An 18,926-nucleotide genomic window follows, 5' to 3' on the forward strand; every position below is an offset into this window, starting at 1 on the left:
AAACAACACAATTGAGGTAATTTAAAACAGGATCCATGCGGTTGAGAGAAAGCGCCATTTGGAGTGAAAATACTTTAATACTTTATAGATCTATTCCATACACAAAAACTGAAACACTAAATTATGGGACAAATCCAAAAAAGCATAATAGGGCTCTTTAAATATTACAGATGGACCATATACAGGGCAACTGTCCCCACAATGACTTCCATTAGTACATTTTTATAAATTACTATTTAGAAAAGTAATGAAAACTTTCTTTTTCTTCATTTGTAATAAAGCAGCATCACTTTTTGAAATGTTTTGCTTACCTTGTGACTTTAAATAGTCATCCTTAAATGGACTCATAAAGCTGCTTCCCTTTGCTGTGACAGACTAGGGCAACTACAAGCAATTATTTACCGTTTCTTATATAAAATGTCCAAAAAAGTGAAAAATTCCCCTCAAAAAGCCCACCGTGACATTGAGAAATGTCTGGTTTGTCAAGGAAAAAATATGTTTTTTTAAATAAAATAAAAAGAATACTTACATACCTTAGAAATACACACAAATACATTTATTTTGATACTTACTGACATACAAAAGGTGGCAGTTTTAAACTACAGCGAGCATCCTAAATTAAATTAAATATGTGCATATTTCAAACAGCAAATACAAATACAGCGTAGATTCTTTTTAGATGTAGGGAGTAAAGCATGTTACAAAAAAATGACCACTCCTTTAAAAAAAAGCTGAGGAAAACTCAGATTTAATCAACCAGTAACACAAATCGTATGAATTCAGTCTCTGAGAAAACAGTCTTGAGTAATGAGGGGCCTGGTGGGAAGGTAAAAACCTCAGTCCGAGGCCGATCAGCTGTTCAGTCCAGATCCAAACCTGTGCCGCAGGTCTTATCTTGTGAATCAATAATCCGTGAACTGTCCCTTGCTTGAACCAGGCTGCAGATTGGAACGTAGTTTGTACATGCAGTTGAGAGAGTCAAGTAGGAACGCTCGTATGGTGTTGATCTCCATCAGAGTCAGGTTGTCCAGCTATAGGATGGAAGGAAGAAGAGTGAGACAGGAGACATGCTCAGTTTTAAAACCGGTAAAACTAACATGGTTTCTGTGATGACTGCTTTGAATGCTTGTGCTCATATCCGCTGGATCTTAAATATGACGGGGAAACATTAAGCAGTAGGGCCACAAGATGTGGGGATAAAATGATCATTCACTGTTAATTTTTTGTTAATTTTTTGTTGTTGAGTAATCTGTCGGTTATATTTGCAATTAATCTGTTAATCGTTAAGTCCAACAAAACTCTCAGAAAATACACAATGCCCATCCCACATTCTTAGGGTTACATCTTCATATTGCTTGTTTTCTTTTAACCTAAATTTCAAAATGATATTCAGTTTACTATCACAGTAAAAAGACCAGTAAATATCTACATTTAAGAAGCTAAAACTACAGATTTTTTATTTTATTTTTTTTTATTTTAAACAAAGTGTTGAATAAGTGTCTGCCCATTGACTATTCAATTATTTGAGATTAGTTTGACCTTGGCATGAGCCTCCAGCTGACTGATGAAGCTATCGGCGGAGAGGCGGAGTTTGGCAATACGCGTGTCCCAGATGTCTTTGACCAGCGTGCGGATCTCATCTGCTTTAGGGATGTTGTCAGACGCACTACAGAGACACACAAACCATAATGTAAGGTAGAGTGCCACATACACAGACGATAAGGGAGCATTTAATTACTATAAACACCGTGGGCAAGACGAGATGCAGGGGGTTACTTCAGTTTAGATGACTCACTAGTTCAGTAGCAGTTTTGTCAGCTCCATGTAGTAAGGACTGGGAACAGGCGTAAAGGTTTCCTCTTTTCTTTCAAGCTCTCGCATCTCCTCCAGTTTCTCTACACAGTATCAACAGCAGGAAAGTAAAACCAGTAAATAAACATGATAAAAGCAGAATATATGACACTAGCTACATGAGACGCTATTTTTTCATATTTAATGAACCACATTGACAGATGGAAGAAATCTGCATAAATGTCAATATCACTCAGATATAGACGTTCCAATTCCAGTATTTATATCATATTGTGCTAAAGATGTTCTATCTGTATTGCTGGCTATTGTGCTCACCCAACATGGAGGAGTGAAATAGGACTGGACATCTGAAATATTTAAAGCATAAGGCTGGCAGTATTCCATAGGTTTCCTTAGGCAATGAGTTGGTCCTACAAACAAATACATCCTGTGCCAGCGGCAAAGCCTGATTTATCTTATTCTTCCTTAAACCGGGATTGTTGTCCAAACACAATTAAAAAACACCAATAAGCCACAATGTTCCACTGCCGGACATATTCCAGAAAACTATATTTTATTTTGAGTCAGTCCCACATACACTGCCATGCAGCTGTAAACACTCACTAGCGCAAAGTGTGCAACAAATGCATTTACTCCTGTATGAATAACGTTAAGAGCCTAAATGGTTTAGGGAATTAATGACTTTTAGAAAAATGGCTCCAGTTTGCCTTGTACCAGCTCTTATTTAGATTGCCGAGGGACTTCCTATAACATTGATCTCCTCTCTTCATCTGTGTGCATTCATGTCCTATTAATGAAAAAAACAAACAGACCAACAAACACAAGTTTGTTTTAGTGGAAATCCCAACGTTTCCAAGGATACTAGATAGATTAGGCTTTTGGTTAAAATGGCTCGCCATTTTCCGTGTGACTGAATGATGCAGCCATGCAAAACTTGGAGTCTTGGGTTTCAGTTATGTCACTCAATGTAACACGTTAATACCTATATTTGATACCAGTCCATAAAAAAAAGTTCAATTTAGAATTAAAGAAAACAGCAATCCACCCCTCAACTATCCTGGCCCCTTAAAAACATAACGAAAAGTTGGATGCACTGTAACGTTATATCTTACCAACATCCATCCACGCAGGAGGAACAACTCTACATTTCTGTCTCTGTTTCAAGTTAAGGGCCAGCCACACAGGAACATCTACAGGCAGTCCAGGGTTGAAAGGACCCAGGTCGCCCTGAGAACAGACAGACACATTTGATCGACATAGCAGTTTACACAGAGAGCCAACAGTCTCCCATCTTTATTAGCATATTAAATATTAGCGTGTGTAGATTCGCTACAGCTAACTAGTGATTTGGCTTAACGTTTAACGTTACACTAACACTCATGACCCTTACTTTAACGTTACAGTAGAAACCCGGAATCCCCAATGTAAGACAACTCGTCATCAGACTGTAAGGTTTGGCATTTGCTAGCGATAGCTATTGAGCTTACGTGAATGTGGTTAACGTCATTTAAGCTATAACTATCTGGCCAACTGTTTAACCGTGTAAAATAACGACATGACAAACAACTAACGTTACTTAGCTACTTACCCCAATCAAATAGATCCTGTCTAAACTGAAATTTGGTATTATCTTCACCATCTCTTTCTCGGCGAGGAACTCTACCTCCGATGAATCCATAACTGCTTGTTTGGCTAGTTCGTTTTATTTCCAATAACTTTTACCATCACATCTGCACTGCTACTAGTTCCCGCGCTGGCATCCTACAAGGAATACGTAGGATGAGACAGCTACGTCACCAACGGAAGCTGTAATGTCGCGCAGTGAGAACTTTGTACCGTTGTACTTCGATTTCATGTATGTAGTCCTCCGCACTCGGCGTATTTAATTTGTTAGATAAATTTTACTGGAATTGAAATGTAAAGGCTGTTTAATTGCGCTTCATAAAGCGATGGAAAATGACGACACTGACCTTCCTTTTTTATTTTTTTGTCTGGCCCGGAAGAGAAGAAGTGGGTCATGTGACAGCAACGAAAGCGCCACTAACAGTGGCCACTAGGTGGCAATATTTACCACGTGCATTTACTATTTTACTTTAGTAAAGGAATACGTATTACTATGTATACAGTATGTACGTGGCAGATTGGTGTTGTATAGTTGGTTAATGTGCAGGCAACTATTTTTAAAAACTGATGTTTTTTCGCAGGTTAGGTCGATGATACCAGGGCGTTTTACCACTGGCACACAAACAAACACAGAACAGGTAATTAGACAAGTGGTAATGGTGTCCATCTGTCCTCCAGGTATCAGTATTTCCCGCCTTTAAATTATAATTGTTTGAAGGAGCTGCTGTAACCCCTGTGGAGTAAAACACATGTGGAGAATTTGACAGGTAGGTGGAAATATGCCTAAATGTTTCGGGTCACAGAGGTCAGGCGCGTGTATATCTGTGAAGGTCACATCAGACCTAGGTGCTGCATTTATGGCACCACAGTAAAAAAAAGAAAAGAAAAAAAAGAGGAAGAAGAAGCTAAACAAGGGCATACTTAATGTATTTGTGCAGCATTCAATGAGCCCCAATTTGATTAAACAGAATGTAAACTCCAAGTCTGACTTACTGTAAAAAAAAAAAAAAAAAAAAAAAGAAATTAAAAAAAGTAAAACAGATCTTTTTTGGTGAATAACATCCACCTGTGAACTGAAAGTTTTAGATTTCTGGTCATTAAAATTAGTTTTGCCCTATCAAATCTTTTAAATAAGTAATCACTTATTCCAAACTTCAGTGGTGGCGGATGTTAAATTATTATTTTTGGTAACCTGGTATTCAGTTTAATTATAAGGTGTCCTCATGTCCTTCCTACTGGAAGACTCTTTGCACTTGAAAACGATGCCCACTCTGGCCAGAAGGGGCAAATGTTAATTTAATTAAATAGGACTTATATACACAGTAGCAGAAGAAGTATTCAGCTCATTTACTTAAGTAAAAGTAGCAATACCACACTGTGAAAATACTTCACTCCAAACCAAAGTCCTGCATTCAAAATCTTAAGTAAGGTATGCAAGTATTTTCAAAATCTACACCATAATGTATAAGAACATTATGTTTGTAGCATTGCTGTCCTGTGACAATCCTGCATCTCTAAAAAGTCTTTTGCTTTGTGACGATATATTTTCCATCTAATCTAAGGGGGATTTTCAGTATTTTATTCAGTTTAAGAAAAAGGAGAATCTTCTCAATCCATGAAAGAACACTTAATCCTGTTGTTTATCAGAAATATTCCCATTTAAAATTACCAAATCTGGAGAAATGTGGTTTTGACTGAACAGAAAGGGTATGCCAAATTTTAATTTGAAAAGAAGATAGTGGCTAACAAGTGTAGTAGAGAAATAAGTACAATATTTGCTTCTGAGATGTAGTGAAGTAGAAGTTTAAAGTTGCTTAAAATGGAAAGTACAATTACCTCAATTGTGTACTTATGCACAGTGTCTACTTATTAATCATAATTATTAGCTAATTATCTGCAATTGTTATACTGTATTAATAATTGTAATTACAATAATTGTTATACTAACTACTGTTATACTATATTCAGATTATTGTGTTTCTTACTGTATATGATAATGAAAAAATGTCCCTATAATTTTGTTATCATGCTTATCATTGATGAACATCTGACCAAATAAGTTCTTTTCTTCCACAAGGTGGAGGAGTATTGTTGAGTTAAGGTATGGGTAAATATAACCTTTCAGTAGTGTAAGATGTGTTTATAAACTTCTGATAAATAGGCAAAATCATGTCAGAAACACATCCTTCCTATTTCCTTGATTATGCTTCTAGGGATGTGAAACTATTTAGACTCAGGCTGTGACATACAGGAAAAATCGCAACCTTTCAAACCTCCTTCATGTTCTCTGACGTTCTGGCATTTTTAAGGAAATGCAATTTCCCACTGGGACTACTAAATTACTTTCTCTTACTTAAAAGTACTCAAAAGCAGAAGCCGTTGAGCTGGTAAGTGATTGGTATCAAACATTTATCAACCCAGGGCAGTGGTGTAAGACACTAATTTAAATAATTGATTAAATGACATGACTCTGACAAAGACTTAGTTTCAAAAGTTGGTTTCATTTTACATTCAGTTCATAAAACATCTGTAAAAAATGTGACATCCAAACAATTTTTTTAATTAGCTCTTACTGATTAATTCTAAGGTCAAGTACAAAGGTCGTTCTGCATCCTCACATCAAGTATTGAAATGTTTCAACATTATTTATTAAACATTAGTATTTAGAGTGGTCAATTAAGTATTATTTGGCTTATTACCTAATTCTAATAACATATACTATATATAAAACAAAATTCACACATTCATGTGATCTTTTTCAGTGTATTGTATTTCAAAAAGAATCTTCCAGAGCAACAATCAAAAGCCAATAGGCCAACATCAGTATCATCCAGAATGGCATTCTGGGGCCACCAGGGATGATAACAGGAGACATGCATCATAGAAAGGTTTGTTGTAAGCATTACTTATTTAAAAGTCAAAGCTCTTGAGTCAACCATCCCAATGATCTCCCAATGTTATTGCTGGTGCATCTACAGAAGAACTTGAGTTGGCATGTGACATCTGATAGTCAGATAAGACAAAACTTTTTAAGATTCCCATCTCTCTGGCTCTATGCCATCTACATACATAATTTTAAGAATGGTTTTTAATTAAACTGCTAGTCAGACTATTGTTCTACATGTGAATTTAGTTTCAGGGCTTAAAACAAACTAGACATTTAATAAAGAACATGTACAATCATCTTACATTTTTAATCATTTAGAACTTGATCTCTGTATGGCTACTGGCTATAAACTCTTAAGAGGAAACAATAGATTAAATACTCTAGAATTTAACTTTATGCACACAACTATGAATAAACACACACACCATTAAAGAAACATTAAAGTTGCAGTCAAAAGCATTGCCTTCATCACCTCAGTTTCACATTGTAAAGGTGAACACATGCCAACAGTAAACATACGTATGGCGCTTGCCCTTGAAGGATTTTGGCCTAACTGCTCAGTGCTCCACAAGTTACCCTCAGTACGAGGGGCTTTTGATGGAACAAAGACCATTTGTTCAGCATTTTTGTACTCCTGTGCTACACGATTAGTAGCATCATGCATGCTGAAATGGCAGCAATATTTGTCTGCGTGTCCAGGGTACTCCAGACTGACTCTCTTAGCACAGATCCAGGACGGACTTGTTGATCACAGGGTTGGTCCAGTCGTTCCTCAGATCATCCAAGTGATTGTCAAAGTCAATCAAGTTCTCGTAGGACCGGCCCTCTAACAGAGCAGATGTGATCTTCTGTGCTTCGCTCCAATCCTCAAAACAGTCACTGGAAGACAGACAAAAACATCAGTTTGGCAAACTGTTTTCGCTAGTTAGTGAGAAAACACAGGGAGCTTGTATGCCAGAAACTGTGGTTTAGGTTGCACATACAATACAGTCCAAGTGAAATAGCTCTTAACACTAACACACTTACAAAGTTACTTCTCTGCTTTTCCACTTGTTTTCATGATGGTCATAGATAAGCACAATAGGCTCGAAACAGCTCATTGTTAATCTATTGTTGTCCAGCTAAAGGGGGAAAAACAGAAGATTACAAAGGATTTAATGGCATCGGACCTGTTCTGAATAGCTTTACAGGACCAGACTAGTGTTTCACGTTTTAGGGAAATCACTACCAATTCTACATATTTACAGTGATGCTAACTATTGAACATTCTAGCACTTCCCAGGCAGATAATTGTGTTTATTTTGTCTGTACATTGTTAACATATCATTTTGTAGAAATGTGTTTTATGTTTGTAACCAATCAGTGAAACTGCAGCACTTGTTGAAAAATCAGAAAGTCAGCATGAAAGCATCTACATTACTTGAGGTAAATAGTAAACATACCAGTAACACCAGACTAAATTATTTACTCTTACCATAACAATTGCAGCTTCACTGAAGTTCTCAGAAATTCTTGCAGCCACCTTTTCAGCAACTTGGTTGGGTCTGCAAGAGAGAGGACCAAACATGTAGTGCATTAGAGGCATGGACAGTGTGGGTATGTTTTGTTCCTGAAAACAGCAGGGTGTTGGTGTCCATTCTGTTGTCTGTACCTTGAATCCTTTGAGCGTTCATTAGCTTGATAATATCCAGCAATGACGTAACTATTTTCTTTACACCACGTATCAATCTGAGATAGTTGCAGGAGTCGTGGAATCAACATGAAAGGACAGAAGGACGGCAGACGTCAAACCAAATTCATTTTCAACAGGAGAGAAAAACAGATATTGAACTACACCAGATAGCTAACACAAATGTAATCTAAAACGGCACTGCAATAAACCCTGTGTTTACAATGTTCCATTTTTATGATTGTCGTTTTGAAAGCTGTAGTTTGTGGTGCATTTCCATTATTCTGAGAGGTGATTCTAATATTTAGTCTACAATCACATAAATAGGGGGAACACAAAAACAAAAAAACACCTGTTAGTGTGATGCAGTGCAATTCAACAGCACCACCACCTACAGCCTTCCAAATGACCCTGTGACCCGTATAAATAGTTAAGTTGTAGAAACAACAACTGAATTTTTGTTATGTATGGCTGGTGTGTCAGACTTTATTAGTTTAAGCTAGCTATAAATAATAAACTTGTAACTGAGAGTGTATATTTTACTTGACGGCTACTCACCAGTGTTAAAGCTACTTCGAGCATTGGTGCCAGAGCAAGTGTACCGTGGAACAGCGGCACGCAGTCCACGCACAAGACTGGTTCACCGTGGCCGACTTTCTTCTTCTCCTTCGTCTTTTCTGCCACCAGCAATCCATTCACGGCGCAGTGAGGATACTTTGCAGCATGTAAAACCATTTTACAGTAAGCCTGACTTGTCAGCTGAATAGGCATGTTTATAAGAAAATCCGCAAGATCGGTAAAAAGCCAGATCCTGTCAGAGAAGTTGAGTAGCTACACGATGAGGAACTGCTGCCAGCTACCGTTAGCTAACGTTACAAAGTAGATATCTACTTCAGCAGCTACCTTACTGCCAGAATATGTGGTTGACGTTACGCGAACATGTAGGCTTTTCAGTTAGCAAAAATCACAATAGTCGTTTAATGCTCGATCAGACACTAAATTACACGAAATCTAGCCATAAAAGCTAATCTTACTTCCACACTTCCACTCGTTTTTACAGTACCGGTGGTGCCGTAAACCACAATGGAAATATCGTAAAACGACATTTCACCGCTTGTAAGCTTGTAACGCAGACTTACGTCTTTCCGGTCACAGTCATACTTCCTTTCAGGCCATCGGCGGACGGGAGCAAGGAAGAGACAGTAGGTTGTATTTGTTTTATCAACAGCATTCATCTAACCATCACATTTTACCGCTTACACACACTGTGACATTGTATGTATTTAAAGTGTAAGTAATGGTCCAAGACGAATTGGCAATTTTAACCGAAATAATCAGTTGTGTAAAAATGACATTGTCAGAGCGGACCGGAGCTAGGACGGGTTAACTTACCGGCTAGCTGTCGTTCCTTTCCGCTAGCTAGATATGTGAAGGCAGGCTTGTTGAGCAGACAATAGTTAAATGGCACAGTGGTCTGCAATGGGCTCATGTAGTCTCAGTAAATAGGATAGAATTGAATTATACAGTCTTGGCTCAAAGAAACCGGCATTTATTTGATTGTTTTAACCGGGCGCTATGACCTTGTGTTGGCAGCTAATGCTAACTTTAGCTTACCTTTACGGCCAACTGCAGACCTTCTGTTTAGACACTATCACAACAACAATACCGACGCACATGTACCGTTAACTCGCTAAGTGAATAGTTCGTGAATCTTTATGCCAGCTGCGTGACTTGTTAAGTTTGAATGCCAGTATTGAAACAGTCAAATGCTGACAATCGTGTTATATTATAGATTTGTTACCAAATAAGTAAGTATTTATAAGACACCAGCTTAAAAATATTTGTTAATTGTATTAAGAAGATCAAACGACTTGTAGAGAGGATGTGTTTGAAAAATGTAAGTTTGCTCAAGGAGTTTACTAATATCTTTCATTGGACCTTGTTACAGAATGTTGGCCACCAGAGCACTTCGTCTTGTTGGCAAACGTGCCATTTCCACATCTGTCTGTGTACGTGGAGGACATGGTAAGTGACTTGAACTGACACGTTCAAGTTAGTGTCTTCTATTTTTGGCAGGGTGGGGGGTGGTACAATAGATTGAGTTTGAGCCTCACATACACACTTCTTCATTGATACAGAGCTAAATAAGTCTGCAACGCAGACTTTATTATTGCCAACCAGACATATCTATACTTTATATACATTTCAGTAAATATTCTAACTGTTTCACAATATTTTGACAAGATTCAGAGTTAGGCTAACAGAGCAACTTACTTCAGAAGCTGACAAATACTGCAGGTGACATGGGACAATTATTAAGTGATAAAGAACACAGCAGTGCGATGCTCACAGTCAACATTGTTTTCCTAGTCTTGAAATCAAGTAAACCCAATTTAGTCTGGGAATACAAATGGCATTTCTGATAAAGTTGGAATTAATTAAGGCATTCAGTGTTAGTGAAAATCATTTGATAAGGCATTCTTCCCATGCAGGTGTTGCAAAGGTAGAGGACTACACCCTTCCTGCCTACTTTGACAGGCGGGAGAATCCCCTCCCGGACATCTGTTATGTCCAGAACCTGAGTCCAGAACAGGCGTCCCTGAAGGAGAAGGAGAAGGGCTCCTGGGCTGCACTCTCTGATGATGAAAAGATTGCATGTAGGACTTCACTCTTCTCGTCTTTTTTGAGATGCTCTAATGTTTATAACTATTAGTTAAAATGGTTTTGTTATCAGCAAATATTGTATTAATAGCTTAATGAAAAAGCATTTTTCATCTATTAAGATTGTAATCATCTAAAGTTTGTGTTTCCAATGTTCAGTGTACCGCATCAGCTTCAAACAGAGCTTTGCTGAGATGAACCAGGGATCGTCAGAGTGGAAGTCCGTGGTTGGAGGGATGTTTTTCTTATTTGGCTTCACTGGCCTGGTTGTGCTCTGGCAGAGAAAGTATGGTACGTCTGCCGAAAAGTGTAATGAATAGATTGGAAATTCTAGTTTTCCAAATATAATCAGTTCAATTATCTTTATTACACTTATTTGCTTGCAGTATAATTAGGCACATATTGTCTCTTTGCAGTGTATGGACCTGTCCCACACACATTTGAGGCTGAGTACAAAGAAAAAGAGTTGCAGAGGGTGTTGGACATGAGAATGAACCCAGTGGAGGGCTTCGCATCCAAGTGGGACTACGAAAACAAGCAATGGAAAAAGTAAAGGACCCAGAGGACCAAAATCCAAACTTGAAGATAAAGGCAGACCAACTCAAAGATACAAGAATACCTATATTTCTGTATTTATCAATTGTCCACATTACCTCAGTCTGTGCATTTTGGAAGACCTCTTCCTCTTAAGGTGGTCATGTAATATAGAAGTAACAAATAAAAATGGTTAAATGATAAAACGTCTCAGTATTACGGTTACTGAGTGACTTTTGTGTAAATAATACTTTCACACAAAAGGACTTGTTTCATAGAAAAATTAAGAATGAAGGAATGTACTTCACCCCATTTAATTAGGTGATTTTAAAGCAGTCTTATACTGTACATATGCTTGTTTTATAGGAAATTTAGCTTTATTTTTTGATAAAATTGAAACTTTATTTTACTTAGTAGTGAACTTGACTTGGTAATTTTTCTTTTAATTTTAAACAAAAAACAGCTGAAAATTGGGATAAAAGCTAAAAAAGCCTTTAATTATGTTGCAAGGGTTGGTGTAAAGACAAAACTTTACGCTGACCAGTTTTTCTTTTTAAGAACCGAACCCTTCAAAAAAAAAGATAAGTAGTCATTAAATTTAAATTTTCAAAACGAGTTAGGGGGGAGGTTTATTAAGAAACCGGAATTCATGGAAAATTGGGGTATAAGGGGACAGGGTTTGCACTTTATGGGAATTATTTTCAATTAAGGGCCCAAAAGTTTGGAACACCCATTCAGGGTTTTTTTTTTGTGTACAGAAAGGGGAATTATGTACAAAAAAAAAAAAGTGTGAAAAAACTCTTAAATAGGTCTATATTTTAGTTTCCCTCAAAGTAGCCCCCCCTTTGCTTTTTTGATAGTGCTGAAAAGCTTTTCCCCAATGAGCTTCAGAAGTGTCCCCTGAAAGGGTTTTCATTCAATGGTGCCCCCTTGCGGGGTTTAAAAAGGGAAAATTCTTCCCCTTTTAAAGGGGTGGGACAATCATTTGCTTTTTGGCAGAGTCGGGTTTGAACACGCTGACGCCTATGGAAACTTTTAGAATTCTTTAAGGCAAGAACCAATCAGCTAATAAAGGAAGGAGTGGCCTACTATTTTAAGAAAAAAGGTCAGGCGGCCGGAAAATTGAAAAAACTTTGAATGTGCCCCTAAGGCAGTAAAAAAAAACCATCAGGGGCAACGAAACGGTACATGAGGACCCCCCGGGAAAAAGGAAGACCAAGAGTCCCTCTTGCTGGGGATAAGTTATCGAGTCCCCACCCTCAGAAACGAAAGTAACAGCAGTAGATTAGAGCCCCGTGAATACCACACAGGTTCTAGCAGCAGAAAACCTCTAGAACAATTTTGGAGGAGACTTCGCAAATCAGGCTTCATGGTAAAAGAGCTGGGAAAAACACTGCTAAGGAGAGGCAAAAAGCAGAAAAGTTTTGTTTGGGAAAGAAACAAGGAAGGCTTTTGACCTGGGGAAAATTTGGGCTTTTTTTGAGGGCAAGTTTGAGATCTTTTGGTTCAAACCCCCGTGTTTGTGGAGAAAGAAAAATTTGCCCGGAGAATTCTACATCCCTGGTTCCCACAGTAAAGGTGGGAGGAGGTGGGGGTTTGTGGGGGGGTTTGGGTGAATTTTAGGGATTTTTTCCCAAAATTTGAGGCAATGGGCCCCGATGGCAACCACGCACCCGCAGCGAATGCCATCCCATCCAGTTTGTTTTTAGTGGACCATCTTTATTTTCAACAGGACATGCCCCCAAACACCGGGGCGTGAAAGGGTTTTTGCCCAAGAAGGAGTGATGGAGTGGGCTCCTCCACAGTCCCCGACTAACCCTAATAGAGGGGTTTTTGGGGGGAGTGGATGCAGAGTGAAGGAAAAAAGGGCCAACAATGTGAGATCTCTGGGAACCCTCAAGATGTGGGAAACCATTTCAGGTGACAATCTAGAAGTCATCAAAGAATCCCAAAGGGGAAAAGCACTCATCAGAGCAAAGGGGGGTATTGAAGAAAAAAAAGAATATAAAAATTTTTTCAGTTATTTCAGTTTTTTTGTAAGACAAATCATAGGTTTATTCAATTTTTGAGCCTTCGAAAATCTAAAGGGGGTTTTGTGTCCAAATTTGGGTTTTAAAATATATTTAAAATTACATAAATAATATTAAAAATTATTTTAAAAAGACTATAAAAAAACATTTCAAGCAGGAAAAAGCAGACATGGAAAAAACGCATTTTTGTAAAAGCATAGCCTGGGTTGACATAGAAGTACAATTTTTTGGTAATGGTGAATGTTTTAAAGAAATTTATGATCATTTCTGCACTCAAAAACCCAAGTAGGCTATATGAGTTGGGGGGGATTAGAGAGGGATTTTTTTTTTGCCCATTTGGGATTAATACGCCTTTCATAATGCCTCCAATTGGGTATTGCGAAATAGGTACGTCATATATAGGATTTATGATTCCTTACAAGTATAAATCTAAAACCCAGACTATGGTAACGGGATGGCAACTTTTAGGGGGAAAGGTTTTTAGACAGCGGGCAAGGGCTTGATGTATTCGGAGAACCCCCCAGGCAGTTTTTTCACGTCAAAAACAATCCGGGAAAAGAAACCCGGACTGTTTTTGGCGAGCGAGGGGGGTTAAAGGCGAAATTTAAAAAATTTTTTCAGACCCGGCAGTTGAGATTAATGATGTTGTGGAATAGAAAACAAAAATTGCGGCTTAAGCAAAGTTTTCACTGTTTTGGTTTAAAGTCGTCAGTCGCCTGCGTCGGTTTTGGATCCCCGTCCGTTAAAAATGTAGCAGAGATTTTAAATATGTGTTAGCTCTCGAGACGGTTTTAGAGTTCATGGGCAAGGAATGAAAAAGGTAGGCTTTGGTTTTAGTTTGAAGTCAGGGGTTATGGTTTTCAGAGGCGTTATTTTAAAAAATTTCATCAAGGTAGCTAGATGCGCGGCCTCCCCAATTATCTTTAGTTTTTTAATCAATCTTTTCCCTGAAAAATAACCCCTTTTGTGCAGAAGCTTTTAAAGGAAAAAGAAGTTCCCCTTTGGGAATTTTTTTATAAGGTAAAAGCATAAAAATCGGGTTTAGTTATGGCAAAATTTTAAAAGCATGAATTGTTTGGGGGGGTTTTGATTAATTGCATTTCCTGTTTTTTTGGATTTTTGATGAATTATCGTTTTGGGGTTGTAGGACTGTTTATATCCACATAGAAGGGTTTGGACAAAGGTTTGGGGGAATGGGGGCCCCGAACCAAAGGGTTTTATTTATTTTTATCTTTTTTCCCTGCTTATATGAAAAGCAAGGGCCCAAATTTTTTGCCAGGGTGACCCCCGATTCTGGCCAAGGGCCAACTTTGTGTTGAAAAGGGGGGGGACATAAGGCCAGATGAAAAAAAAAATTTATAGGAATAAGGGGTTGGGTGCGGGTGTTGATTAGGAAAATAGGGAAATAATTGCATAGTGCATGAAAGGGCAATACAAAAATAGGCCCAATTAGCATAAAAGGCAAACAACTGTGATAGCCAAAGAAGCTTCGTGAACCCTTTTTTAATTTCTGAGCCCACTAGGGGGCGTCTGCACAAAGGGTTAAAGCCCCGTACGCCATTCCGTAAGTTTTCCAAAAAAGTGCCTTCGGGGGTCCATATTCCAAAACCAAGGTTCAGAAGCTCATTTGGGCATATAACAATGTTAGCACAGTAAGCAAGAAAAAACCCATACAAGAGTACAGTTTTTTTTCTAAAATTTTTGTTTTTTGTTTTTGTTGCTAGATTTTTGGAAAAATTTTTTTAGGTGGAAAAACCAAAATTAAGACTTGTTTCAGTTTGGGTTTTCCATTAAAAACATTTCCCCAAAATTGTGGTTTTTTATGTTCTTTTTTAAAAATTTTCAACAAAATTTGCTTTAAAAAGTAGGGGAGTGCATCCCTTTCAAAAAAAATTGGGGACAGCCCAGAGTCCCAGTGAATTACCCCAGTCTCGGACAAAAAAGATTTGCAACTTTTAATGAATCAAATCAATAGATTTTTGCAAAAAATTTCTTGTTACGTCCCGACAAAAAACTTGCGTGTGTACAAATTTACCGAAGTGCCCTGAAAAAAATTTAATCAAGATTTTTACAAGAAATGGCATTTAACCCAAAGTTTGATTTAAAGTTTCAGGCAAAAAAAAACTGTCAAAAATTTTAATATTCACAGCTTTGGGAAGCCATTGACAAATTTTTTAAAGACAAAAGTGTTGTCGCCTTGAGCTAAACCCGTGACTAAAATGGATCATTGGGTCTCAGGGGTATAAAAAAACCCCATACATAGACCTTTCACACAACGAAACTAAAATCTGCAAAAATGCCTACTTCCCCTGAGAAAAATTTTTGATTATCAAAGGGGCTGAAAACCAGATCATGCTGTGGGGCAGACCCTTCAATGTTTCGCGTCAGTACAGGGGTTTAAAAAAAAACTTTGAAACACGGGAGTGTTTTTGACAGCCAGGTCGGGCAACCCCGAAAGACAACTGCCGAGGGACCGTTTGTTGGCTCAAAAACCAAAGGGCCCAACCATTTTCCCTGCAGCGAGCCCCCAGACCGGCCCTGAAGTCCCTGGTAAACCAAACGGTTTGTGGGTTCTTTTCCAAAAGGGCCCTCCGGGGCGAATCAGTGCCAAGCCAGCACTAAAAAAAAGACAATTGAAAAACCTTTTGTGGTTTGCCGGGCCCCACCCCCTCCCCAAAAAGGGAGGACGCTGGAGAAGTGGAAAAAAGGGTTTTTTCAGATGAATTTCTTTGAATTACACCACATTCCCAAAACATTGCAGGAGACCTACGGGAGCCCGGGACCCCAAGATTCACCCAAAAAAATGAAGTTTGGGGGGGGAAAACAGGTCTGGGGTTCACCCAGAGGGGTTGCAGAGTTGCAGGGTGGAAGGCCCCTCAATGTCTAAAATACCAAGAATTTAGACCTCTTATATTCCCAAACCCAAAAAGGCAAATTCTCAGAGGATGTGCTATCGTACTCCATTCCACTTCAATTTCCTAAAGGGAAAAAGAAAAAAGAGCCCCGGGTTGGGCCCGGCCCCAGTCACCAACTGAAAATCATGAGCTTGTGGGGTAGGAGGAAAAGGGGAAGCTGGAAGGCCCAAAACAAAAAATTTTGGGAATTTGGGGAGGCAGCAAGACTGTTTCCTAGTACTCCTGATGTTCATAAATACTTGTATGAACCCTTTCCCAAACCCGAGGATGCGTTTTTAAAGTCGGAAGTCATACAAAATTTCAATTTGAATTCACACCCCATATTTATTTGCTGACAATTTTGTATTTGTATAAATTTTTTCATTTCTGATAGGCGACAAAACTTTTTCTTCCCAAAATTTTTGACTTTCGTTTTGTTTAAAAAATAAATCTTTTTTTGGAAAAAATAATTTTTTCGTGCAATTGAACATCTTTTGGGGGGGTTTTTAGCTTTTAAAGTTATTTTACAAAATTTGAAAAATTAAAAGTCGGTTGTGCAGGTTTTTTACAAAAAAAAGAACAAATTTTTTGTGGGACTGTATTTCAGTTTGCTTGTTGCAAATAACACTGTGACAAAACTTTTTACTTTTCCAATGAGGAAAAATTTTCACTGCAACAGAAAAATAAAATTGAGGCCCAGTTTTTTAGTTGTTATAAAAAAAAAAAAATTCTATTTTAAAAAAGATTTTTACAAAATTCCCTTTAAAAACGGGTACACAAAAAAGACAAGTCTTTAATTTTTGTCTAAAAAGATTTTGCATAAAAGATAAATTTGTTGTTTGAATTTTGATTCTGTATTGCCACAACAATATGCAGGCTGAGTTAGTCAAACATTTTATTAAATGCAATAAATCCGAATTTTTTTAAAAATGCTGTTACTAGGGCCTGAAAAGCAGCAACCCAGGGGCTGCTTCCCCAATCATCTTTTCATTGAAAACCCTGACGTTGCTTCGGGCCCTTGGATGGCTTTAGGGAAGTTTTTGGGGGTATTTGGCCCTTGATCCTAAAAAACCTTAAGTTTAAATTCAACGTCTGAATCTGTGACATTTGTTGCTTTGCAAGTGAAGATTTTAAAGCTGGACTGTAATGAATAACTAACCTGAATTCAACATGTCTGTGACTGCTGCTTCACAGGTTGTCGATGGGCTCTACCTTGGGAATATAAGAGGTAAGACAAAAAATTTGTCATTACTTTGGGGTTTTTTAAATTTGATTGGGTATGGCTGCGTGGGGCGGGTTTTTAGCACCCAAAGGAAAGGCCAGGAATAGGGCCCAAAAAGCAGAAGGAATTTGGGTGGGGGGTTTATACAGAGGAAACACAAACTTTTACCATAAACAAATTTCCGTTTTTTAAAACTTTAATGAACGACTACTCCCCAAATAATATGGACCAAAAAAATGCATCTTGACCAATTCATGAAGGGTTTTTTATTTTGGGATGTTTCATTAATCGCCTTTACAGTATAACAAGGTTTTTATGCTTTAATAAAACACAAAAGTCAAAAGTTTAAGGTGTCCCCCCCCGACCGAAACAACCAGTTTTAACTTTACTGCGCATTGATGGCTCCACAGATGGCAAAAAAAAGATCTAAAATTGTACAAATACAGGAAAAAATGACCCCCGGGTTACTATCCAAAGCCTTTCAGGATAGTATACAGTCACGACCTGCCTCTGCGTGGTTTTCAACAAAATGGCAATTTTGGGTGGGTTTTGTTGTGGGGAAAATTTGTGAATGACTCTGGTGAATTCTTTTTTTTTTTCCCCGAGCAGAAAACAGAAAAAAATCTGTCTAAAAAATGGCTCACCAATCCGTCTGTGTCAAAAATGGAAAAACCCTGTTTAGGTTTGTGAAAAAGTTCGAAGGGTTAAACTATTTACTTCATGCGAAACATTACATGGGATTTGGAAGACTAGGCAGGGAAAAAATTTTGTGTCCTATCGCCGTGGGGGGGTGAAGTTATGGTAGAAGCAAAGAAATAGTGAGTGGATGGACAGTTTACAGGGATGGGGGTGTTTAAGAAGGCCTAATAATCCTGAAAAAATGTGAAGTTGCTTTAGCCATTCTAATCTTTTGTTGCCCGGATCCTATGAGTGTGAGGTTTTTTTAATTAGAGATGGTAATGCATTATCAACACGATGTTGAGACATTGTACGAGGAAAGTATTTTTTTAAAAGAGGGGCCCGTTGCCATGGCCCACAAAATGCCAGGTGTCCTTCCAGGGGACAGACACATTTAAGTATAGTCTTTTTTTAGCATTTTTTTAACAAAGAGTTTTAAATTGCTTTATGTTCATTTGAAAAAAGCAAAGCCCCAGGAAGTTTTAATAGAAAGAATTATTGATAGAAAATAAGATCCACCTTAAAACCCGTTTCATCATATATTTTAATATCTATCCCCATTTTTTGATTGGGGGGCGGGGCCACTTAGGGGAAATTCCCCCCCCGGCCCCGTCATGGGGGCCCCCATCCCCCCCGTTTTAAAATCTTATATTTGGGGTTTTTAGGTCTTGAGGGCCAATCCCCAACCCCAGGGGAAATTTAAATGGGAACCCCCCAAAAATTTTTAAAAAGTTTTAAAGGTTTGGAATTAATTACCCCAAATTTAAGGGGGCGCCAGTCGGGCCCGGGCCCTTTTTTGGAATTTTTCGGGTTTAACCTTTTTAAATTAAGGCAAAAAGCCCGGGTAACTTGTTCTGGCCCGCTTTTCTCCCCAAAATGGGAAATGGTGAATACCACCCCCCACACCCCCCCCCAA

General features: G+C 38.2%; 3 protein-coding genes across 5 annotated transcripts; 1 reads left to right on the forward strand and 2 right to left on the reverse strand.

Annotated features, from left to right (window-relative positions):
• Positions 1-530: 530 nt before the first annotated feature.
• On the reverse strand, positions 531-3,722 carry gins2 (GINS complex subunit 2). Of its 2 annotated transcripts, none has more exons than XM_032520165.1 (5): positions 3,535-3,722; positions 2,925-3,039; positions 1,796-1,895; positions 1,540-1,666; positions 531-1,031 (listed from the first exon to the last, which is right to left on the reverse strand). In XM_032520165.1, the coding sequence occupies exons 1-5, from the start codon at positions 3,535-3,537 to the stop codon at positions 903-905; spliced, it is 474 nt and encodes a 157-aa protein (XP_032376056.1). In that variant the 5' UTR covers positions 3,538-3,722; the 3' UTR covers positions 531-902. The 2 variants fall into 2 exon arrangements, with proteins under 2 accessions (XP_032376056.1, XP_032376045.1); XM_032520154.1 differs by having other exon boundaries at positions 3,401-3,718.
• A 2,194-nt stretch (positions 3,723-5,916) lies between these two features.
• Positions 5,917-8,822, reverse strand: emc8 (ER membrane protein complex subunit 8). Its single transcript, XM_032516892.1, has 5 exons — positions 8,550-8,822; positions 7,974-8,050; positions 7,797-7,866; positions 7,349-7,443; positions 5,917-7,201 (listed from the first exon to the last, which is right to left on the reverse strand). The coding sequence occupies exons 1-5, from the start codon at positions 8,760-8,762 to the stop codon at positions 7,042-7,044; spliced, it is 615 nt and encodes a 204-aa protein (XP_032372783.1). The 5' UTR covers positions 8,763-8,822; the 3' UTR covers positions 5,917-7,041.
• Positions 8,823-8,949: 127 nt separating this feature from the next.
• Positions 8,950-11,393, forward strand: cox4i1 (cytochrome c oxidase subunit 4I1). 2 transcript variants are annotated; one of them, XM_032516902.1, is made up of 5 exons: positions 8,950-9,197; positions 9,940-10,016; positions 10,484-10,648; positions 10,812-10,943; positions 11,069-11,393. In XM_032516902.1, the coding sequence occupies exons 2-5, from the start codon at positions 9,941-9,943 to the stop codon at positions 11,203-11,205; spliced, it is 510 nt and encodes a 169-aa protein (XP_032372793.1). In that variant the 5' UTR covers positions 8,950-9,197; position 9,940; the 3' UTR covers positions 11,206-11,393. The 2 variants fall into 2 exon arrangements, with proteins under 2 accessions (XP_032372793.1, XP_032372799.1); XM_032516908.1 differs by having other exon boundaries at positions 8,950-9,193.
• The last annotated feature ends 7,533 nt before the right edge of the window (positions 11,394-18,926 follow it).

This window comes from Etheostoma spectabile, chromosome 1 (assembly GCF_008692095.1).
Source record: "Etheostoma spectabile isolate EspeVRDwgs_2016 chromosome 1, UIUC_Espe_1.0, whole genome shotgun sequence".
Taxonomy (NCBI): Eukaryota; Metazoa; Chordata; class Actinopteri; order Perciformes; family Percidae; genus Etheostoma; species Etheostoma spectabile.

Coding starts and splice junctions, on each gene's coding strand:
- gins2 (XM_032520154.1), bottom strand. CDS start 3,490: ATGGATTCATCGGAGGTAGAGTTCCTCGCCGAGAAAGAGATGGTGAAG. Junction 3,040..3,400: donor ACAGGATCTATTTGATTGGG/GTAAGTAGCTAA, acceptor GTCTGTTCTCAG/GGCGACCTGGGTCCTTTCAA. Junction 1,667..1,795: donor ACAAAACTGCTACTGAACTA/GTGAGTCATCTA, acceptor GTGTCTCTGTAG/TGCGTCTGACAACATCCCTA.
- emc8 (XM_032516892.1), bottom strand. CDS start 8,762: ATGCCTATTCAGCTGACAAGTCAGGCTTACTGTAAAATGGTTTTACAT. Junction 8,051..8,549: donor TCGAAGTAGCTTTAACACTG/GTGAGTAGCCGT, acceptor CAACTATCTCAG/ATTGATACGTGGTGTAAAGA. Junction 7,867..7,973: donor GAACGCTCAAAGGATTCAAG/GTACAGACAACA, acceptor TCTCTCTTGCAG/ACCCAACCAAGTTGCTGAAA.
- cox4i1 (XM_032516902.1), top strand. CDS start 9,941: ATGTTGGCCACCAGAGCACTTCGTCTTGTTGGCAAACGTGCCATTTCC. Junction 10,017..10,483: donor CTGTGTACGTGGAGGACATG/GTAAGTGACTTG, acceptor CTTCCCATGCAG/GTGTTGCAAAGGTAGAGGAC. Junction 10,944..11,068: donor GCTCTGGCAGAGAAAGTATG/GTACGTCTGCCG, acceptor GTCTCTTTGCAG/TGTATGGACCTGTCCCACAC.